The sequence below is a fragment of the Octodon degus genome, unplaced genomic scaffold (assembly GCF_000260255.1).
Source record: "Octodon degus isolate 3935 unplaced genomic scaffold, OctDeg1.0 scaffold00044, whole genome shotgun sequence".
Lineage (NCBI taxonomy): Eukaryota > Metazoa > Chordata > Mammalia > Rodentia > Octodontidae > Octodon > Octodon degus.
Window position 1 is genome coordinate 13,373,818 of NW_004524620.1, and position 21,891 is coordinate 13,395,708.

The 21,891-nt window shown below is 44.0% G+C and overlaps 2 protein-coding genes across 5 annotated transcripts in view; one reads left to right on the top strand and one right to left on the bottom strand.

Moving 5' to 3' along the window:
• Dennd4c (DENN domain containing 4C) overlaps positions 1 to 13,966 on the top strand; it is a 116,534-nt gene extending 102,568 nt beyond the window's left edge. For all 4 annotated transcript variants that reach the window (XM_023715817.1, XM_023715818.1, XM_023715819.1 and 1 more), the window contains 7 exons: positions 1,259 to 1,441; positions 2,483 to 2,678; positions 6,719 to 6,964; positions 8,774 to 8,891; positions 10,284 to 10,434; positions 11,805 to 11,869; positions 12,802 to 13,966. In XM_023715817.1, the coding sequence (XP_023571585.1) occupies positions 1,259 to 1,441; positions 2,483 to 2,678; positions 6,719 to 6,964; positions 8,774 to 8,891; positions 10,284 to 10,434; positions 11,805 to 11,869; positions 12,802 to 12,938 (1,096 nt within the window). In that variant the 3' untranslated portion in view covers positions 12,939 to 13,966. The remainder of the gene's footprint in view (positions 1 to 1,258; positions 1,442 to 2,482; positions 2,679 to 6,718; positions 6,965 to 8,773; positions 8,892 to 10,283; positions 10,435 to 11,804; positions 11,870 to 12,801) is intronic.
• Positions 13,967 to 15,863: 1,897 nt separating this feature from the next.
• Positions 15,864 to 19,086, bottom strand: Rps6 (ribosomal protein S6). The gene is made up of 5 exons (XM_023715821.1): positions 18,990 to 19,086; positions 18,312 to 18,443; positions 17,560 to 17,770; positions 17,284 to 17,430; positions 15,864 to 16,149 (listed from the first exon to the last, which is right to left on the bottom strand). The coding sequence occupies exons 1-5, from the start codon at positions 18,993 to 18,995 to the stop codon at positions 15,896 to 15,898; spliced, it is 750 nt and encodes a 249-aa protein (XP_023571589.1). The 5' UTR covers positions 18,996 to 19,086; the 3' UTR covers positions 15,864 to 15,895.
• Positions 19,087 to 21,891: the final 2,805 nt, after the last annotated feature.

The window sequence follows — 21,891 nt, forward strand, 5'->3', positions numbered from 1 at the left end:
CGGTCCCTGATGCTTTGCCAAGCTTGTTCTAAGTAGTTGCCTTAGACCACTGAGCCATCTCTCCAGCCCCCTGTTTCTTCATCTTTTAGCAGCTTGTTTATTTATTTGATACAGGGTCTTGCTGCACAGTTCCGATTCATAACTCAGACTCGTAATGATCCTCCTGTCTCAGCCTCCCCCAGCGCTGGGATTACAGGCATGTACCACCACACCCAGTTTTGGTGGCATGTCTGGGGTTCCAGGGCTAGCAGAACATGTGGTACTGGGGATCAAACCTGGTCTTTGCATTTGCCAGGCAGGCTCTTAAACTGCTGAGCCCTTATTTTTATTGATTAAATAGTTGAAGCCTGGTACAACTTACTAAAGAGTTTAAAGAGTAAGTTGAAGCCCTCTGTTCTCAGCACTGGGGAGGCTGGGAGTGTTGTGAGTTGGAGAGTGGACTTGGGCTAGGCTGCTCAGGGGATAGAGGCTACCTTGGGAAACCCTGTCTCAGAGCAACAAAAGTAAGTGAAGGTATTGCTCTCCCAAAGACTTCAGCATGCATACGATTAATTGCAGGTGAGTGTTCTATACAGCAAAATGTACAAACCCTAAACACACCATTTTGAAAAGTGAATGCATACATTTGTGCAAATCAAGCCCTTACCAAGATTCGTGACAGTACCATAATCTCAGACAATTCTCAAATACACCTTGTGGAGCCCTACCCTCACTAAGTCTGTATCCAGAGAGAGAGGAAGAAAAGATGCAAGTAAATGACTAGACAAGCTAGAGATTTATAACCAAGAGAAAAGGGTATCACACACAGTTACAGGCTGGCATTTTAAAATGGTGCTGTTGCCTGCCCCCTTTCTTCTTTCTTTTCTTTTTTCCTTTTTGTTCTTTTCCCCTTCTCCCTCCTCTCCCACGTCCGTCCGTCTGTCTCTCTCTCTGTCTCTGTCTCTCTCTCTCTCTCTCTCTCTCTCTCTCTCTCTCTCTCTCTCTCTCTCCCTACTTAGGGAATTAATAAAATATTTTGCTTTTCCTTCTTCCTTTATAGCTTTCTTTAACAGTTCTCCAGTACTGAAACAGTCATACTATACTACTTTAGCTCAATCCTTTGAAAGTCTTTAAGTATAGGAGGTGAGAGGAATTAAGAGCATAAGTGTGTATATGTTTCAAACAAGCAGTATTTCTGTTTATGAGTTGCTTAATTCATTAATGACTGTTTTACCATAACATAGTAATGACTTTTCCCCCTTCCTTGCCCCATATTTAGCTTTTTCTTGAAGCCAAGTACCTCTGGGGACAGTTTGCAAAGTGCCAGCATTCCACTGGCAGCTGAACCCTTGGAGCATAAGCCTGTATGCAGTTTGGAAGAGCCTGACTTGATTAACTTTATGGAATTCCCAAAATATAATGAGACTATAACTGAAGAGGCAGGCTGCGCAGTTGAATCGAGGTACCCTCAAATGCAGATAACTCTTTATTATAATGAATTAGGTATTCTGATACAAATGTTAAAATCCTCATAAAATTGACCAGACTCCTGTAGGCATGGGTTTTAGCATTTGAGAGATTTAATCTTGATATTTTACTATAACATAGTATTTTAATATCTAATGAATGAGTCTGATAAAAGGGATTAAACCAAAGGTCTTTGCACTGAGCTACCAACTCGGCCATTTTCATTTTTTTACTTTTGAGGTGTCTCACAAACTCACTAATTTGCCCAATCTGGGCTAAACTGACAGTCCTCCTGCCTTTGTCTCCCGGAAGGCTGGGACTGCATGCATGTACCACTATACCTGGCTTCATAAAACATTTTTGAACCAAGTCAGATATTTTACAGTGATGTGTTACAAACTGAACTTCTCAGCAGTAAAAAAGTACTTTGTCCTTGTGTAGTCATCTCCAGTTTTCAGAGACGTTCTCTTTTGTGCCAAGTATATATTGTACTCCTTTGGCTGGTTGAATCTCACATTTCTTGAGAGCCTATTTGTGTGCTGAGCATCACATTTGGCACTAAAAATAAAATAAATGAGACCTGGTCTCTGTCCTCAAGTGAGTAGCATGCTAGCTCGGCATCAGAGAACACGCTCTACTCACTGCATGTACCAGTACTTCTGGATGGTTTTATTGAATAAAAATGGAATAATGTTTCAGTAAAGCAGCTGAACAGGCACGTAATCTTTTATGTTATACCATGTGTTCTCTTCCTACCCCTCACCAGTCATCCAGTCCATTTGTTCTGGATCAGCTTTATGAACGTGTTAGAAAAACATGCAGTTTCTTCTTGAGGGTGTGAAGCTGTGCTGGGGCTGAGCTCGGGGCCTCATGCTTACCAGGCAGTCGCTTTATTATTGAGCTGTCCTTCTAGCCATAACTTCAATTACTAAAAGGTGGTACTGGTTCATTTCAGATATTTGTATTAGATTCAAAATTCATTGTAAATAATACCACCTCTACAGATATTAACACAGCATTTCTTCCTTTTTTCAAGTGATAAAATAAAGAAAGCCAGTGGAGACGTCCCAACTGTGAAAATGTCATCAGCGCCTAGCAGCTTATCAAAGCGGAATGTCTCTTTGACTCGAAGCCACAGCGCTGGAGGTCCTTTGCAAAACATTGACTTCTCCCAGCGACCGCGTCACGGCATTTCCACAGTGAGCCTTCCAAGCAGCCTGCAGGAGGCCACGGTACGTCGTGTTGTCGTCCTGCTGCCTGCTCCCGTGTGCAGGTGATAGCAGTCGTGGTTCTTCTCAGGGACACTCATTTGAACAGCATAAAAAGAATCAGCCTTTTCCTGTAAACAGATTAACTTTTAAGCTTTTTAATGTGGACAACATCAAACTTGTTCAGATACAAATGATAGAGACCAGCGAGTCCCTGGATCCCTGTCCAGCTTCAGTAACTTTCAAAGGGGGCTTTCATCGAAATTCACTTTCCCTTTGAAAATCTTCATTCACTTTCCCTTTGCTTTCAAGGAAGTTTTAGACAACTTATATTTTATTTGTAAATATCTCAGGATGTATCTTTGAGGGTTTAAGAAAAAATAACATAATGCTGTTATACTAAAAACCAGTATCATCAAATTATGCAATCTTGACTCAAAGTTCCAGTTGTTTTGAAAGTATCAAGCACATGTGAGAGTGGGGCATAGTTGAGGAGTGAAGATGAAATAAAGTCCATGCCTTGTTAGTAGCAGTTTATTTTTATTTACTTATTTAGCATGAGTTTTATTTTTACTTATTTATTTTTATTTTACGGAGAAGAAAAATAATAACGGTATAAAATTTCAAAACAAGATTTTAGGAGCAGCAACGTTCAGTGCATTGTGCATTATTATTGTCAAAGAAGTTGCTCATAATACAAGGTAAGGCGTGAGAAGTTGATCAAGCAGCATAGGCACATACCTGTCCTTTCATTGCACCTAATAGCAGTTAGTTGTGTATGTATCTTATACACACACACACAGAGTGTGTGGGTTTTGTTTTTGTTTTTTTCATTCTTTCTTCTTTACCCTATTCCAGTTTTTTCCTTTTGAGTATTTTCTTCCCATTTCACAATATCTAGCTGGGGAGATAGTGCAATAGAGTAAATGCTTGCCTGGCAAGCGAGAGTTCTGAGTTCAATCCCTGGTACCGCAAAAAAAAAAAAAAAAAAAAAAAAAATATATATATATATATATATACACATATATAGTGCATTTTGGGTCTTAATCTTTCAGCTTCTTACATGAAGGAGACAATATATGTTTACACATGCAAGACTGGCTTATTTCACTTACAATTATGGACTCTGATCACATCTATTTCCTTATAAATGGCTCAAGTTTCTTTCTAGCTGAGTAGTACTCTGTTATATAAAAATCCCTCAGCGTGGAAAACATTTTAGCTAACTGTCCTTCAAAGGATTAACATCTAGAACATATAAAGAACTGAAAACATCAGGCCCCCAAGTGGCAAATAAATATATGAAATAAGGTTCAACATCATTGGTCATTCAAGAAATGTAAATTAAAACAACACTGAGATTCCATTACACCCCAGAAAGAATGGCTAACATCAAGAATTGAATCAGGGCTAAGGAGATAGCTCAGTAGAATAAGTGCCTGCCTGGCAAGCACAGGGTCCTGAGTTCAATCCCTGGTACTGCAAAAAGGGAGAGAGAGAGAGACAGAGAGAGAGAGAGACAGAGAGACAGAGAGAGAAGAGATGAACCAATTATAAATGCTGGAGGGAGAGGCTGTGGAAAAAAAGGAACCCTTCTCCACTGCTGTTGGGAACATAGACTGGTGCAACCAGTGTGGAAATCAGTCTGGAGATTGCTCAAAAAACTAGGATTAGAGGTCCCATTTGACTCAGCTATTCCCCTCCTGGGTATTTTCTCAGAATTAAAAACATCATACCAGTGCGATACATGTGCACCTGTGTTTAGAGCAGCACAATTTGTCTTAGCAAGATCTTAGAAACAACCCAAATGCCCATCAACTGAGGAATGGATAGTATATGTTTTAGGTTTTTTTTTAATTTATTTTGTCTTTTTAAATCAATAGACTCTTCCGTACTCATAAGCGAAATAAATTGGACATGTGTAGATACCACATTGTTTCTCTAGTATGAGGAACCAAAAGTGAATAAGGACCAAAATGTACACTAGGTTTTGTTTTTTTTTTTTTTTTTTTTTTTTTTTCAACAAATAATACACTGCATATATTCTTCTTAGTGGTTAAAAAAAGGGTTTTTTTTTTTTATTTTCTTTTTTTGCTCAGGGTCTCACTACACAGCCCACATTAGTAGTGATCCTCCTGATTTCTGCCTCCCAAGTGCTAAAAATGTTAAAATGGGGAGGGAAAGGGTTAAGGGAGGTGGAAGGGAAAGAGGGGAAAAGTTAAAAAAAAAATGAAAAAAAAGAAATGGGAACAAAATTTTCATAAACATAGGGGTAGGGAGGGGCGGGCAGCACCTCAAGGTGGTGGAAAACAGCAGCGCAGCGAGAGCGCGTGGGAGGAGCAGTGGCAACAGCAGCAACAGGGCGCACCTATGTCTCCCTTACGTTGCATTCAGGTTATCTGCCCCATAATGCTAGCAGCACTTACACCCATAATCCTAGCACTGGATTATGAGTTGGTCACAAACTCTAGAAGTCTACCCCATGACTGCGTGAGGCTTTGGAGGGACAACTAGACACGAATCATAACATTATATCATGAACAGATACAAACTCTCTATGATGAAGATGATTTAAAATGTACCCCAGAAGTCTGATTGAAAAAAGTGAATAGACTCTCCTTCCCTTATCTGTTGATTAAAAACTGAGTCATCAGTCATTTAGATACTCCAGTTCAGCAAAGTTCATCAGGTTTTACTGTAATTATAAATTGGTATTTGTATCTAGAAGCTTAATCACATCAGACTCAGAATTTTTGATATTTGTTTATTTTTGTAAGACAGTTTCATAAATGATACTATGTTCTTCCCAGTAGAAGACATCAACTATTAATATTCCCAATGTCTAGATAAGTAATTCATCTGAAGCTATAAAATGATGATAGTAATTTAGTCATTTCTTCTTGGTTACATGAAATATATCTATATAGAAAACCTCCCCAGTGTCTTCTATTGGGATTTCTAAAAATCCAAATTATACAGTATTAGATTGGGACTCCTAGTGATCCACCTGTTTACAGCCTCCCACGAGCTGGGATTGCAGGCGTGCCACCATGCCCAGTCTCAATTGCTGTCTCAGTGGGGCCGTCGAGGCAGGCCTGGGGATCGAACCCCCGGCCCCTGCGCCTGCTTACAGGCGTATACTGTATTAGAAAGACAAGAAAAATGTTTAGTTTTCTTTTGTTTATTGATGTTCAAAACAAGTAGAACCCGTGTGGTTTGGGGCCCTCGGGTATTACTATGTAGTTCTTAATTTAAACTTCCTTGTTGAAATCTATTGCAGTTTATATTATTACTGATGTTTGTATCATTCTAATATCTTTTGGTCAGCTAGAAGCTTACACAAATAATTCATCATACTTTTTTTCCCACAAAGATTTGGTAATATTTTTGTAATTTGTTTAAAGTTTCCTTGCTTTCTTACACAAGATACTTCATTTTCCAGACCTGCCTACCTGTGGCCCTTGCTGTGAGAAACCCACCCTGGGAGGGAAACGGCACATGCAGACCTCAGTCTGGGCACTTGCAGGGTGTGCTCGTTTGCTAATAAGTTGGTCATAAACTTACAAAGTCTGTTTGTTTGTTTTTTTTCCATTACTTACTTCATTGCTCTGGTAGAGGAAGTGCCAGGAATCAAACTCAGGGCATTGTGCTTTTGAGTTCATTTGCATTAAAAACTGTGTTCTTTAGTTCCTTAAGTTTTGTTGCAGTCAACTTTAAAAGGCATAAACAAAGAATATTAACATGAAAAAAACTTTGATAAGGTCACACATTTTCTAGTATCATAAAATATGTGAAATAATATTTCATGCTAAAAATTGAAACTCATGTCAGATACATGAGTTATTAAGCACGATAAACTATCAGCGTGCGTTGAAGTGTGTAGTATTCATTTCTCTTGTCATTGAAGGGCAGTATAGCAGCTTGCTTCTGTTTGAGGTGATATTGTACTACAGAATCTGGTAGTAATTGATTTTAATAGGAGAGAGAAACATCTCATTGAAATGTACTGTTAAGCATGCAAAATTAAGTGGGTAATGCCTCCTTCTCTTTGTATTTGTTAAAAGGACCCTTTAGGGAAGAGGCCCAGCCCCTCTCCTGTTTCCGTGCCTTATTTGAGTCCTCTCGTGCTTCGTAAAGAACTCGAATCATTGCTAGAAAATGATGGCGACCAGGTGATTCATTCCTCCTTGTTCATCGACCAACATCCAATCATTTTCTGGAACCTTGTTTGGTATTTCAGACGTTTGGACCTTCCTAGTAACTTGCCAGGACTGATCCTTACATCTAAACATTGCAATGAAGGTGTACAGGTAGGATTAAACTTTTTTTTTTTTTTTTGCAATTTATTGTTTTTTTTTATTTTTGGCAGAACCGGGGATTGAACTCAGACCCTTGCACTTGCCAGGGAAGCGCTTATTCCACTTAGCCATCTCTCCGGCCCCAGGATTAAATTTTTATACTAGATTTGGTAGACTCAGGGTGAGGCTTCAAGCTCCTGAGAGTGTATGAAAACCAGTCACTGGACAGGATCAGGGTTTATGTCCTGCTCACATTAAAGGCCGAGTAGCAGTTCCACCAGTTGTAGAGTGTCAGGGACTTGACATTCTTTTTGCTTCTCTGCGTGTGATTTCCATTTTATCCAAGTTCTGCTGTTGGTCAAAGATAGCTGACACTATCTTCAGAGTCTCAGAAGCATAGTTCAGTCAACAGTCAGGAGAAAAAGGGATGGGGAGAGGTGTGTCTTCCTTACACAGCTCATTGAGCTGTATGTAGCATTTCCACGTGCATCGGTGTGCCCTGAACTTGGGTCTGTGGTCACGTGTATGGCTGGTATAGGAACTAGAAAGGGGAGCTTTTGGTTCTGAACTGTCATACTCTTACTGAAGGCCACACGACAACCTTATCGAAGGGACTCCTCGTATCTATGTTTTTCAGATGATATAATTAAGAGAACTTAGGTGATTTCTGTAAGGTCACATGCCTTGTACGTGAGTGACAGTTAATGTCACAGTCCAGCTGTCTGATTTGGCTCCAGTTACACTTCCACTAGGGTTTCAGATTACATTGCAGTCAGAGGGCTCTGCGTACAGTTGTCTTTTATTATTCTGAATACTGACAAATACCAAGTCACAAGCATAGCTGAGGCACAGTGCACTCTTAAAGGTTTTTTTTTTTTTTTTTTTTTTTTGGTGGAACTGGGGATTGAACTCAGGCCCTTGCGCTTGCCAGGGAAGTGCATATTCCACTGAGCTATCTCCCCGGCCCCCTTAAAGTATTATAATTATAATTTTACTCATTATTTTGAACCTCATTATTTTGAACCCAGTCTTTTTTTTTTTTTTTTTTTTTTTTTTTTGGCAGAACTGGGGATTGAACTCAGGACCTTGTGCTTGCCAGGGAAGCACTTATTCCACTGAGCCATCTCCCCGGCCCCTCATTATTTTGAGTAGAGTGGCTGAAACAAAATTATTTGGTAAGATAGTAGAAATTTATACTTAGACTTCTTAATAATGGATGGTTAATTTTTTGTGGTTTTTTTTTTTGTTTTGTTTTGTTTTTTTTGCGGAACCGGGGATTGAACTCAGGCCCTTGCACTTGCCAGGGAAGTGCTCATTCCACTGAGCCATCTCCCCAGCCCCAAGGATGGTTAACTTTTTATGTGGCTTCAGTGCCAGTTACCAAGTCATCTGTCTAATCCTTGAAAGTTAGACTAAAAATCTATACGTCAGGCCAATCATAATGGCCATTATTTGGGATACTGAGGCAGGAGGATCACCCCAGGACAGCCTGAGTGAGTTAGTGACACTGTATCTCAGAAGAATGATGAGGCCATGAGGCAATGGGTAAACACTAAAACACACACACACACACACACACACACACACACACACACATGACACAAGGAGAAAGGGGATGGGGATAAGAGTGGAGGAGAAGGAAGAAGAAACCTACGTTAGAAAATAAAAAGAACATTTGCCTTCAGATAGTAGTAAAATTTTTAAATTTTTGTTTAGAATTTTAGGTCCAGTTGTGAGAGAACACATCTGTTTTATGTAGTTTGTTAGATCCCTGGATAATTACTGTTTGGCATACTGATATTTTCTATTGATCTCTTGTAGCTTCCTCTGTCCTCTCTGTCCCAAGATAGCAAACTTGTGTATGTTCAGCTGTTATGGGATAATATCAACCTGCACCAGGAGCCAGGAGAACCGCTGTATGTCTCCTGGAGAAATTTTAGTAAGTAAAATAAAATTGGAGACAGGACCCAGCCAGGCACTCTGGCACAAATCTGCAATCCAGCATGCTGGGAGGCAGAGACTGTGTGCAGGCCTAGGCGGCCAGGACCCAGCCTGAGTGCCCGTCACCTTAGCCGGGAAGGAGAGGTGCAGGGGATGGGGGTGGGGGAGGAAACAAACTGTGTCACACTTCAAGTGTCCCTTCACAGTAATGGAGAAGCCAGTGGTGGTTGTAGTATAGTCCACTCATGAAAGTCATTCATTATCTAGTAAAGGAAAATGAGTGAAAAAGAGTACAATTGATATGAGAAAACCAAACCAAATTATTTTGCTTTATTCTTAACTTTTTAATTAATTCACATTGGTTTGTTACTGTACTGACCTGCTCAACTGTATCAGGGCTCAATTTAGTTGAAGAATAACTTTAGTTGTAACTTTATTTGGGTATATTGAAGGTAAATTTTTTTGTTTCATTTTGGTATCAGGAGTTGAACTCAGGACCTTGCTTTTGCCAGGCAGGCATTGTGCCACTGAGCTGTATCCTTGGCCCTTAAATAGTTTTTATGACTTTTTTTTTTTTTTTTTTTTTCTATAATTATTCTTGTTTTAATTAGGATTAAATAGACATTTTAATAGACAATAACAAAAGCTTTGTAAAAGATCTCACATGAAGATGTTACAAGTCATATTGTACACCATATATGATTTTTTATTTACAAGTTAAAAAGTTAGGGGAAAACAAAGTTCTAGGCTGATTAGCAATGCTTGTCTCTTCAGGGAGTCAGGGCTTTTTTTTTTTTTTAATGAGCAGAATATGTTTATTGAGAGAAAGCAAGCTCCTGATTTGAGAGAGGGACAGGAGGGGGGCCTGAGTGGGTTGTCCCCAGGAAAACAATGTTTTTTTTTTTTGACGGAACCGGGGATTGAACTCAGTCCCTTGCGCTTGCCAGGGAAGTGCTTATTCTACTGAGCCATCTCCCCTAGGCTTCTTTAATTAGGTCCATTTTACCATCAATAAAGCTTGCTTTATGGTCACAAATATCTGCTAGATTATAGGCTTTTACATCTCATCCTCAGAGAGGAAGCTTAAAATTGGAAAGAGCAGGGGACAAATGTTTCCTACAAAAAGGAGCAGGAAGATTCGGGCATGGTGGCGCACACCTGTATTCCCAGCACTTGGGAGACTGAGACAGGTGGGTTGTGGTGAGTTCAGTCTGAACTACATAGCAAGACCCTGTCTCAAAAAACCGATCACTCAACAAAAACAAAAGGAGCAGAAATTTTTTTTTAGCTGGCACATTGTTACATAATTAACGAGAGAGAAGTGATGTTCAATAGGCAAAAAGTGACAGCACTGGGGAGGAAAACTTATTTACTGTGTTCTGATTGTTAGATTCTGAAAAGAAGTTGTGTCTTCTGTCTGAGGAACAGCAAGCAGCGAGTGATGTAGTGGAAACCATCAGGCAGAGCATCCAGCACAACGACGTCCTCAAGCCTATCACTGTGCTCTCCGAGCAAGTGAAGCCAGACGTGAAAAGACAAAGGTGACCGTCAGAACCTTTCCCTTGGGGCTGCTCACTTTCATGATTAAGAATTTGGTTGCAGCTGGGCACACCCTTGTAATCCCAGCTACTCGGGCAGCTAAGGCAGGAGGATTACAAGTTGAGACCAGTCTGGCAGTCTAGCAGGAACCTGTCTCAGAAAGTGCAGGGGATGTAGTTCAGTGGTAGAGTGCTTGCCTGGCTAGCTGGTGCTCCTAGTACTGTCGCTTTTCTTCTCTTTGTTAAATACACAAACACATAATAAAATATCTGTCTGGTAGAATGAACTGTAGGAAGGTAAGTCATTGATAGCTGACAGGTGCTGCGTACTCCACGAACATTGCTCCTGCTCTTCACCGCAACCTTCTGTGACTTTGTCAGCACGGTGCCCCACTAGTTACGGTCCTGTGATATCCAGTGTTTCTTGTTGGACCTAAAGTACTAGGGATTCTAAGTAGACCTAGAAAAGAGACAGAAGCTGAGAGTGACCACGGATGTGAAGCTGTCTGACCCTCTCATTAGTGTTGCTGGCATGTTTGGATCACCGCTCCTCCCACTTCAGCCTAAGTGAATTTGCAGTAGAAACTTCAGAAAGGAAGATCGAGTCCTTTCAAACATTACTAGTATTTCCAGGGTGTCTAAAAGTCTCAAGAACAGCACCCTTGAAGATAATCTCAGAAGTGATAGAGCGAGAGTTGATTGTGGAAATAGATGGATCCACCTGCGACTCCCAGCTGCTGGGAGATGACTTCCACAGTCCAGAGAGTCTGCTTCATGACCAGTGGTTTAAAGGCAAAAACATGTTGGAAATGGCGTACTACGTCCTTCTGAAAGCTACATGAGATTTATTAGAATTGGTATTACCTTCTGTAAATCTGTTTTGTTGAGACAGGGTCTCACTATGTAGTTCTTGCTGGCCTTGAATTCACTATGTAACCCAGGCTGGCCTTCAACTCCTGAGGTCAGCTTTATATTTTGTTTTTCTTGCTGTTTTGAGACAGGATCTTGATAATGTAGTTCAGGCTAGCCTCAAAGTCACTGTGATCCTCTTGCCTCAGGTTCTAAAAGTGGAGAGTATAGGGGGTCTATCAGCACACCCCACTAAAATTTAAAATTTGGAAGAGATTCTCTTTGAAAGAGACTCTCAATGGTGCAAAAATAGTACACAAATTTTATTGCGCCCTTTACCCAGCTAAACGTAATACCTCATATACCTCTAGTATAGTAGAAGGCAAGGATAATTATATGGTGTAAAACTATTACCTGTCTACAGAGCTGAAATCTACTTTCAGCATTTTAAAAAACCCTGCATCTCTGTACATATATTTTTATGCTGTTTACTCATTAACTTCTAAAATATATTTGTTTTGTAGGAGTCTATACAGAGAAATCCTCTTCTTATCACTAGTATCTCTTGGAAGAGAAAATATTGACATTGGTAAGTTGGTTAGTGGCCCAACAAAAGGGGTTCTTAGGTGTTTGGAGACAGGGTTTCACTGTGCAGTTTTGGCTGGCTTTGAACTCACTGCGTAGCTCAGGCTTGCTTCCAACTCACAGAAATCAGCTTGGCTCAGCCTCTAAATTCATAGGATTACAGGCGTGCACTACCACACCTGGCAGTTTTATTTTCTAAAGCAATTTTTTAAAAATGTAGCTGGCATAGTGGCCACGGTGGCGATCTCCTATAATCCTAGCATTTGGAAGCCTGAGGCAAGAGGATTGCTGCAAGTTCAAACCTAGTCTGAGGGACGCAGAGATAGTTCAGCAGTCTTAAGCACCTACGTAGGCAACCTATGCCATGCCAGGCATGCCCCGAGTGGCCACCTGAGACGTGGCGTGGTGATACACACCTATAATCCCAGTGCACGGGAGGCTGGGACAGGAGGATCACTGTGAGCTGCATAGTGAGACCCTGTACCAAATATATTAAAAACAAAACAAAACAAAACAAAAGCCAGCCTGAGCTGTATAGCAAGACCCTGTCTCAGAAAACCGAAAGGGAAAAAAAAAAAAAAAAAAAAAATAGTAGCTGCTGGGCAGGGTGTATAGCCCAGCCCAGTGGTAGGTAGAGCATTCGCCTGTCATGCATGAGGCTCCAGGTTCAGGTCCCAAAACAGAAGGATTTGGAAGGATTGCGGCTGGTATGTGTAACTGCCTGCCTTTGGAAAGAGGCCTTTTAAATATGTATTTGAAACATATGGGCTGGGGATGTGGCTCCGCCATAGAGCATTTGCCCTGTGTGCACAGGGCTCTGGCTTCCATCTCCAGCAACACAGGGGAAAAGGGAAACACACATATTTTGACTACATCACTTTCAAATGCACTTTACTTATTAACAATCACAACTGCATTTTTGAAAATGTCTTTCAGAGGCTTTTGACAATGAATATGGACTTGCGTACAATAGTCTGTCTCCACAGATTCTTGAAAAGTTACGGAAAATCGACGCCCCGCCAAGTAGCAGTGCGGAGTGGTGTAGGAAGTGTTTCGGAGCACCTGTCGTGTAGATAAGGGTTGTCCCCATTCTGGCACAGGGCAGGGGAGTTGATCTGGAAACTGGGTTTTTTCAGCCATGAGAATTGGTGGAAACGGAAATGAAGTACGCTTGGGGACAACATACAGTGAATTAATTCATGCTGAATCATCTCCAAGGTGTACAACACTGTGGAAATACTCAAGCTTGTCCTCAACATTGAAGACTCAACTCCTAAACTACTGCTCTGCCTCTTGAAAACCGCTTTTGGGTTTCACAGTCTGTAGGAGGCTGGGAGGATAAAGAGGCCGTGTTAGTGCGCAGCATTCATTTGTCTGCGAGGCTGCTGGCTTCCGGGATGGCAGAGAAAGCTCTGCCCCAGCAACTGGGGCATCTCAGCTACGAGAGCGACTATTTTGTGAGAGGCTATGTCACTGTGGGGCTTTGTAGGTGTGTGTTGTGTATATTTATTAAAATCCTAGACCGCGTGTTCCAACAGTTTTGTGGTAGGGCTCTTACTACCTATCAGTGACTACTGAAGTCATAGTAAGCTTACAATTACCAGTCATTATACCTGCCTTCCCTCCAAATTTAATATATATCTTCAGCTTTTATATGTATTATTTTGCATTGAGTTATCTTGAGTATCTAGGTACTTCTTGCCATCCTTTTCCACTACGTTAATTTGCAATGTTTAAAATTGGAGTCACATAGCTAAAATGAAATAAAACTTCATAATTTACACTTTATTTGTAAGTTATGTTTAAAGTGCTATTATGTATATTGTCTTTAGTCCTCAAATCTTTGTTCAGGCATGTAAATTGTTGCAGTTGGTCACTTAAAAATCTGTGGGGTAGCTGGGCATGGTAGCACACACCTGTAATCCCATCACTAGGGAGGCTGAGGCAGGAGGATCATCGCCTTGAGTTTGAGGCCAGCCTGAACTGCAACAGTCTGACCCTATCTAAAAGATAACAAAACCCTGTGGGTTAAACTTGCACTGCATACAGAAGTTTTACTCATGTATATTTAACTAGTATGTTAAGTAAAAATGTGTATTTGTAAATATTTTTAGGTTGAATCAAGTCTTCAGAGTAACACTGAGCTCATTACTAGGTTTAAGAAAATCATGCTCACTTTGACATGTCATGCTTTTTGTTAAAAATACCCTCTAGAACATTGTTTCCTTTATTCCCTACACGGTTGAAAATGCTGGCTGTTGAACATACGCACTTACGGTAATCATGCAGATGCCAGTCTTGGGGCAAGTTATCCCTGCTGTAATGTCAGTCCTGTCTTCTCTGGGTATCAAGCAATGCTCCAGCTCTCCTTTTCAGGTTCTTCAATTTACACTGTCAGTTAAGACTGCTCATTTAGTCATCAGCCTTTTTAAAATAGAGATCTATAGTAGAGTGTATCATGTCATAAAAGAATGTTTATACATAAATTGCTTCCATAGTGTATCACCTTTTAAAAATTATAGCTGTCAACATTTCATCATTTAATCTGACCATGCAATCATGATTCAGAGTACTAAATGATTTGTTAAAAATTATATGCAATCTTTTCAGTGTAACCTTTTCCACTATATAAAGAATATTTTTGCAGCTTAACACCCAAGTTTTGAATACCTTGCATCTAAAAATTTGAGACCGAATAAAATTAAAAATCTTAAATTTCTTGTGTTTCTCTTGTAAACTTTTTTGGTGTGTAGAATTCCAATCTTATTTTGCTGTTGTCTTCCTAAGTGGAACTGAGTATTTCCTATTTACAAAAATGTGTAATGAACATTTATACATTGAAAAGCTAGGGCTGGTGAGATGGCTCAGTGGTCTAAAGCACCTACTTAGAACAAGCTGAGCAAAGCACAGGGACCACGGTTCAATCCCCCAGCACCACATGCTAGCCAGCCCCGCCCCCTGGTGGGCTGAGCTGGCCACAAAAACACACACAAATAAATTTAAAAAATACATTTAAAAAAAAAAAAAAAGCTAAAAGCTGTGTCAACTTTTAAAGGTATGAGGCATTCACATTTATTGTAGGAAAATAATTCTAGAGTTACTGAGATCACTGCAGTCACCTTTTTTTAATGTACTTAGTACAGGGTCTCACTGCACAGCTTTGACTCACAGCAATCCTAGTTTTTCTACCTGCCAAACACAGGGATTAATTATGGTAGGCCAGGGATCAAAATCCCTGACCCATTGTCTACCTAAGGGGCTTTAGTCTGCAGAGCTATCTGACCAGCCCTTTGGCATCCATTTTTTACTGGTACAGATCCTTCATGGAGTACAAAGGAACGAACACTGGGTCCACTGCTTGCTGGGCAAATGTCTAACATACAAATAGCCGTCCCGAATTTTATAGTCTGCCCCCACAGCTGGGTCCAGTTTACCAGTTAAAATGCTATCAAGCTGGATGTGGTGGTACAAGCCATAACCCCAGTGCACTCAGGAGGCTGAGGCAGGTGGGATTGTTTGAGACCAGCCAGGGTTAATAAAGCTCACAGCCAGCCTTAATTGCAGTGAGACTGTTTCCAAGACAAAAAATTGCTAGTAGTATATAATACATCTGCACTGTTATGAAAGTGTTTATAATTTGTTATGGAAGAGGTTCTCCATTACATCCTCTGTAGAAAAACATGACATCCACCTCCATGAGGGCACTTTCCTGTATCACAATGTATTTTGTTTTTGTAACAAACCTGGAGCTTAAAAATGGTAGTCATTTATCTTCCCTATATTCCATGCCTTTCAGAAGTGTTTCGTGCTATTCTTTCCTAAAGCTGGGCATGGTACCTCAACAGGAGAGGCAGAAGATCACAGGGCTGTGAACACAGCCAGGGATGCAAGCCTAAGGATTCCCTCCTAAGCAAGCCATCTCCCCAGGAGGGCCCGCCTGTGTGTGCCTGCCTTCGCTAGCTACATCACCGTGAAACATCAATAAAAGGAGATACGAGGTCACATCTAATTTATTTGTTACTGAAGCATTTCACTTTTGACTGGACTCAGACTTGGAAGTAGAAGCTCTCAGAGATGACAGCCTGCGTCGCTTGGCAATCTGCTCCTGGCGTTTTTCTTTGGCTTCCTTCATTCTCTTGGCCAGAAGTTTAGCATACTCTGCAGCCTCCTCCTTGTTTTTCTTAGTGCACTGCTTCTTCAGTGCAATACGGCGGCGTTTGTGTTGAAGGACACGTGGAGTAACAAGTCTCTGGATCTTGGGGGCTTTAGTCCTGGGTTTTTTACCTGAGAATTCAGACAACTCAGTCCTCGAAAACCTCCCTGGGATGGAATGTTCTCCATGTCCACATGACCCTGGCTTCGACCCAATGGTGGGCAAGGAGCCACACCTCACGTGCTAAGACATGCTCAAGCTGGTAGCACCCATGAAAATTTGCCAGAGGCATTTTAAACCAAATCTGAACTATTGTCCTACTTAATACTGCCCCAACAACAACAATCTGAGGTAAGCTACATGCTGTTGTAAGAAAAACTAAAATCCTGAAAAATACCTGATTCATCACCCTTAACACACGGCAAGCCCGTGGCATTAGGTTAAGTATGTGAGGCAGTACCTGCATCGTCCACCTGCCACGGCGAGGTTTCCGTACAGGCATGCATCTATTTCCTATGGCAGGTCTCGTCAATTGTCAATTCAGAGAAACACTAACATGCGGCTTCATTCACTCTTTCTGCTTTGTACTCTAACTGCTTATGGGTTACTGGTGCAATGGGATACGGAAACTTCATACTTCCTGAAGCTCTAAGAGCAAATGCTCAGCCACTACGGAGGCAAGCACCATTTTAAAATGACCTTCTGCTTGATCACATCTCTAGAGCGCTGCCATGTATGCTTTTTAAGGGCAGGAACTGAACTCCCTGGACCATCACTGCCAGCTCCTGGCTCCTGACAGGTGTTCAAGTGCTTGCAACGAACCTAGTGCGCACACAGTCCACCCTGAACACAGCAATGCTTCAGTTTGCAAATGATTCCAATTTGCTTCGAAGTGTCTGGCAAGGTTTTGCTTCTGTTAGGAAGCACCACATGAGATGGCCAACCACACAGCCATCTCCCCCAGGTCATAAAACAGCATGTCATAAACCAAGATACCACTTACGGGTATAAGTCACAACAGTCCTAAGAACAAAAACCCAAAGAACCTTCCCCAACCTCCTCAGGAACACCAAACGTGCTATCCACCCTACTACATTTCCCTGCTTCTACACATCTCACTGGTGGTGAACTGTACACCCCCTTCCTCTGCCTTACTATACTTCCAGTGTCTCATGACTTCGCATTTTTCCTGTCGCCCCTTACCCCCAAAGGAATACCTAAGTGCACACAACACCAGTAACATGAAGCAGCACAACTCCTCTTACCTTCCTTGTTCAAGGGCTTCCTGACAACATACTGGCGGACATCATCTTCCTTAGACAGATTGAAAAGTTTGCGAATTCTGCTAGCTCTTTTGGGCCCTAGGCGCCGAGGAACGGTAGTATCGGTCAACCCAGGAATGTCCTTCTCTCCTTAGAAAAGACAAATATAAATAAAAACATTTTAGTTCAGTAACTTCCATTATAAAGGTGGGCCGATCACTTAACTACACTTGTAAGTTGTCATCGACAGAAATCGAACGTTAGGAGCACAAGCCTCACCTTTCTTTACAATAACCAGATTGAGAACGCTGAGGTTGGCGTCCACGATGCAGCCTCGGACGGATTTCCGCTTTCTCTCCCCGGTCCTCCGGGGTCGGTAGCAGGAGTGTCCCTTACTCAGCAGCAGGCGCACACGGCCGTGGGTGAGGACGCCCTGCTTCATGGGGAAGCCCTGCTTGTCGTTCCCACCGCTGATTCGGACCACGTAACCCTGCGTGTGCACAAGGGCAGTTACTGCCGTTTCCATTCCAAAACTACTAAGCGTCGGACTGGTTCTCGGGAGAACCTCTCTGGGCTTACATTTCCAATTTCCTTTTTTTTTTCGGAACCAGGGATTGAACTGAGGCCCTTGCACTTGCCAGGCAAGTGCTTATTCCACTGAGCCATCTCCCCGGCCCCATCCAATTTCCTTTAATTCAGTTTAGACAACAGTATTTTACTCAACACTAAGACGATGGATATTTAATAAATTAAATAACGATCAAATACAATCCTTTCTTAAAGCCCCGTGGGGATAATCAGGCCAGCTGTTTGGCGTTTCCTGAGAGCAGGAGCTAATGGAAACACTACAAGCGGCACTTTCCTACTCCTAATTTCCTAGTTTAATCCACATAATCCCATGAGATGCTTGGAGGTGGCAGTCCCAGGTGAATTTCACGCGGGCAGAAAACGATTCCATCCCAAGCCCATTTACCGAGGACGCTCACTGCGTCTCACTAAAACGGACACATAATTCGACAGGCGGCTCCCACCTTCCACTCTTCACCCAGGGAGTCAGCGGCCACCTCTGTGGCCATGCGCTTCTCATAGAACGTGCGAAGCTTGCGTTCATCATCGACCTCGATGAGTTTCTGGCAGCCAGTGGCTGGGAAGGAGATGTTCAGCTAAGGATTAAGGGGACAGGGTTAAAAGCTAAGATAAACGGCCTGAAGGGAGGGAAGTCGGGTTTTGCCTCTTAGCTTACTGAAAGTTTCTGGAGTTACGAGACGGCAGCAGCACGCTCATCAGTCCCACCGCAAGTAACACCCTCCCGGCCACAGAAGCCGGGACACTTCTCTCCCCGCTAACTGCGCGCCGGCACCTCACCCGCGCGTTTCCCACGCGGCCGCTCCGCAACCCTCGGTGTCGGAGCACGAGCCCCGGCGCAGCGGCGAGGGGCCCGAGAGGCAGGCGGGCCCGCCGCAGGCCGAGAACGCGGCGGCCCCGGCGGGGCCACCATGGCGATCCGGCACGGGCGCGCCTGCAGGCGCAATCGCCCGCCATCCGCGCTCCCACGGGCCTCCGGCCCCGGGACAGCGGCCCTGACGCTGCCTCAGACCCTCGTCCACCTAAAGCCAGCACCTTGGGGTGCTGGGACTGCGGCACCACTGCGTTCTGGGGCCCGGTCCAAATACCCCAAACCTAGCCCCACACGCACAGCCACTTCCTACCTTCATGACGAAGCTACCGCTCGCCTCCCAGGAGCCACAAAAAAGAGGCCCAACTTCCGCTTAGCCCAGGTCACATAGCACGTCCAGGTCTCGCGAGAGTAGCGGCCTTTGGGAAGGCGGAAGTGAATACGCGTGAGGCCGGGACTTCCGGGGCGGGGTTAGCCGGCGGCCGCCCGGTTAACCCTTTTGGGCGGGTCGGGTGCGACCGACCGGGCGGGGAGGGTGGCCCGTTCCCTGCCCGGTGCTTTCTGCGCTCCTTGTGTCTGGCCCGCCGCGGAGCCCTGCTCGGTCCCTGACATTCTGAACGTGGCGGTGTCGAAGCAGGAGGGCGGGCAGGCCCAGCGTGAGCTCTCGGGCGCCCTTCCGTCGGGCTCCGCGCGAGGCTTCAGCCCGGCGCCGCCCAGGGCTGCCCCGAGGGAAACCCTGCCGGCGGGCGCGCCTTTTCTTACGGGTGCTGGGGCGCCCCGCGGGATGCCAGCCCCGGCGGCGGCGGCGGGCGGGAGGCTCGCCGCGGGTCGAGGCCAGCCCGGGCCCCCGTCCGGACCGTCCGCTTGGCGCTGCCGGGCTTTCTGCGTCGCTCTCGCATCCGGCCGTGTGCGGCTCAGGCCCTGACGGACGCGCTTGCCCGCAGCTGCGAGGGGTGCTGGGGCTGAACCCCGGGAGTGCGTGCCAGCCCGCCCGCCGTCGCCGCCCCAGGGGCTGCAGCCCAGCCGCGCCTGCCGGCCCTTCCGTGGCGGCTGAACCAAGTTCGGACTCCGCCGCAGCCTTTCCAGCTGCGAACTCCACTGTCTAGTGCCATGCAGGGCTTTCAGATTAAATGAGGCCGCCTGTGAGCGGACTTAGCTGCACTACCCTCGCTCGCCAGCTAGTTTGTGGTACATAAACGTGGTGCAGGAATGTGTGTCAGGGCCCTGTGGTAGCTGCCGAGTTTGCTCAGGCTCAGTCTTCCTTCCGCTGTATTCAGGGTGCAGGAGGCGCTCAGTGAGTGGTGACCGCTTACGACCCCAGCCCTAGATTACGACCCCAGCCCTAGATTACGACCCCAGCCCTAGATTACGACCCCAGCCCTAGCGTGCATTAGTGTGTTGAAATGTGTGAGTGTGGTATTAGCCAGCAGAGGGAGAACAAACAAGTCTTGAAACAGCAGCGAAGAAGGAGAGAAAATAACGGTGCCTTTACTTAGTACTCCAGAACATTCCAGAAGAAATAGGCAGGAGCCCCAGGATCAGTCTCTGAGCCCCAATTTTTTTTTATCAATATCTTTAAGGAAGTAACATTCATTGCTTATTACGCATTTACTCCATATTTTTTTTTTTGTTTAAAAACAAACAGGGCTGGGGAGATGGCTCAGTGGAATTAGCGCTTCCCTGGCAAGCGCAAGGGCCTGAGTTCAATCCCCGGTTCCGCAAATAAATAAATTTAAAAAATTAAAACAAACAGAAACAACTAAGCTGGGTGTATTGGTGATGCCGGTGATTTATTCTAAATAACCAGGTAATTTCTAACTTCCAAGATTATAATGTCTGTTTCACTGTCGCACTCTTTAGGCCTCCTTCATACCTGGAGTTTAGCTTCTGCTGTGTCCTGTGTAATCGTGGCCTTAGCGTATACAGCATTGGTGAAGTGCTGTTAATCTGTGCTTCCGATGGTTCGGCGAGGCTGACGTGACAGTCGTCCTGGAGCGAGCAGCGCAGCAGCATTGGCTGTCCTCGCCTTGTGCCGCCCTTACCTCTGCTTCCAAAACACTTTGCTTACCCTGGAAAGAAACTGCCGCTGGCTCCCTCCAGCCTCCGCCCGCCCGGCTGCATCCTGGCGTGTGCTCAGGAGTGGAGTTTGGGCCCCAGCGCCCCGTGCAGCTGCTCGGGAGCCGGAACCCTGCCTGCCGCCCGCGCCGCCCGCCCGGCTCGCTTGCCTACCAGCAGCGTTCGAGGCGCCAGCTTCTCCACAGCCTGGCCTGGCCAACACTTCATGATTTATGTTGTTCGGGTTTTAAACATTATTACAGCCGTTTTAGTGGAGTGTGACATACTATTTCATTATGGATTTGATTTGCCTTTCTTCAGTGACTAAAAGTTCTCGACGTTTTTTCATGTCTTCGTTGGCCATTAGTATGTCTTATTTTTGGATAAGAATGTACCCTCTTCCTTTTTGGCTAAACTTTTTTCATTTCATTTGTTGATTGTTTTTGGTGGCACTGGGGGTTGAACCCAGGAACTTCACACTAAGATGCATCCCCAGCACTTTTGATTTTTGAGACAGGATCTCCTAAGTCACGAAGTTGTCCAGGTTGGACTTGAACTTGTGATCCTCCTACCTCAGCCTAGAACAGTGCTGGTGTTGCAGGCATTTGTCACCACTGACTTCTCCCTTTTTAAAAGCTGAATAGCACATTGTGCGCAGCTAAGGTTTATCCTTTCATTTGAATGGAGATTGGCTGCCCCCTTTTGGCTACTGTGAATATTTTCAATAATGCTACAGACAGTGTGACATCTCTTTGAGATTGTACTTCTAATTCTTCTGGAAATATTTTTTTGAATTTTTTTGGGGGGAGGGAACCAGGAATTGAACTCAGGACCTTGCGCTTGCCAGACAAGTGCTTATTCTGCTGAACTATCGCCCTGGCCCTGGAAATATTTTTGGATCATCTGGTAGTTCATTTTTAATTTTGTTGTGGTGGTCATTTTTAAGACAGGGTCAGGCTAACCTTGAACTCACTATGTAGCCCAGCCTGGCCTCAAACTTGGAGCGTTCCTCCTGCCTCAGCCTCTGGAATGCTGGGATTACAGGCATGTGCCACCAAGCCTGAGTTATTTTTAATTTTTTGAGGAACTTCCATGTGTTTTGTAATGGCTTCACTACAGTTGTGTGAAAAGTATGTAAGAGTTCTTTGTCCATTTTAAAA

Excerpts from the sequence above, each read along its gene's own strand:
- Rps6 (XM_023715821.1), bottom strand. Across the intron at positions 17,771-18,311 it reads CCCTGGGTGAAGAGTGGAAG|GGTTACGTGGTCCGAATCAG; the intron begins GTGGGAGCCGCC and ends GTGCACACGCAG. Across the intron at positions 17,431-17,559 it reads TCTGGTTATTGTAAAGAAAG|GAGAGAAGGACATTCCTGGG; the intron begins GTGAGGCTTGTG and ends GTCTTTTCTAAG.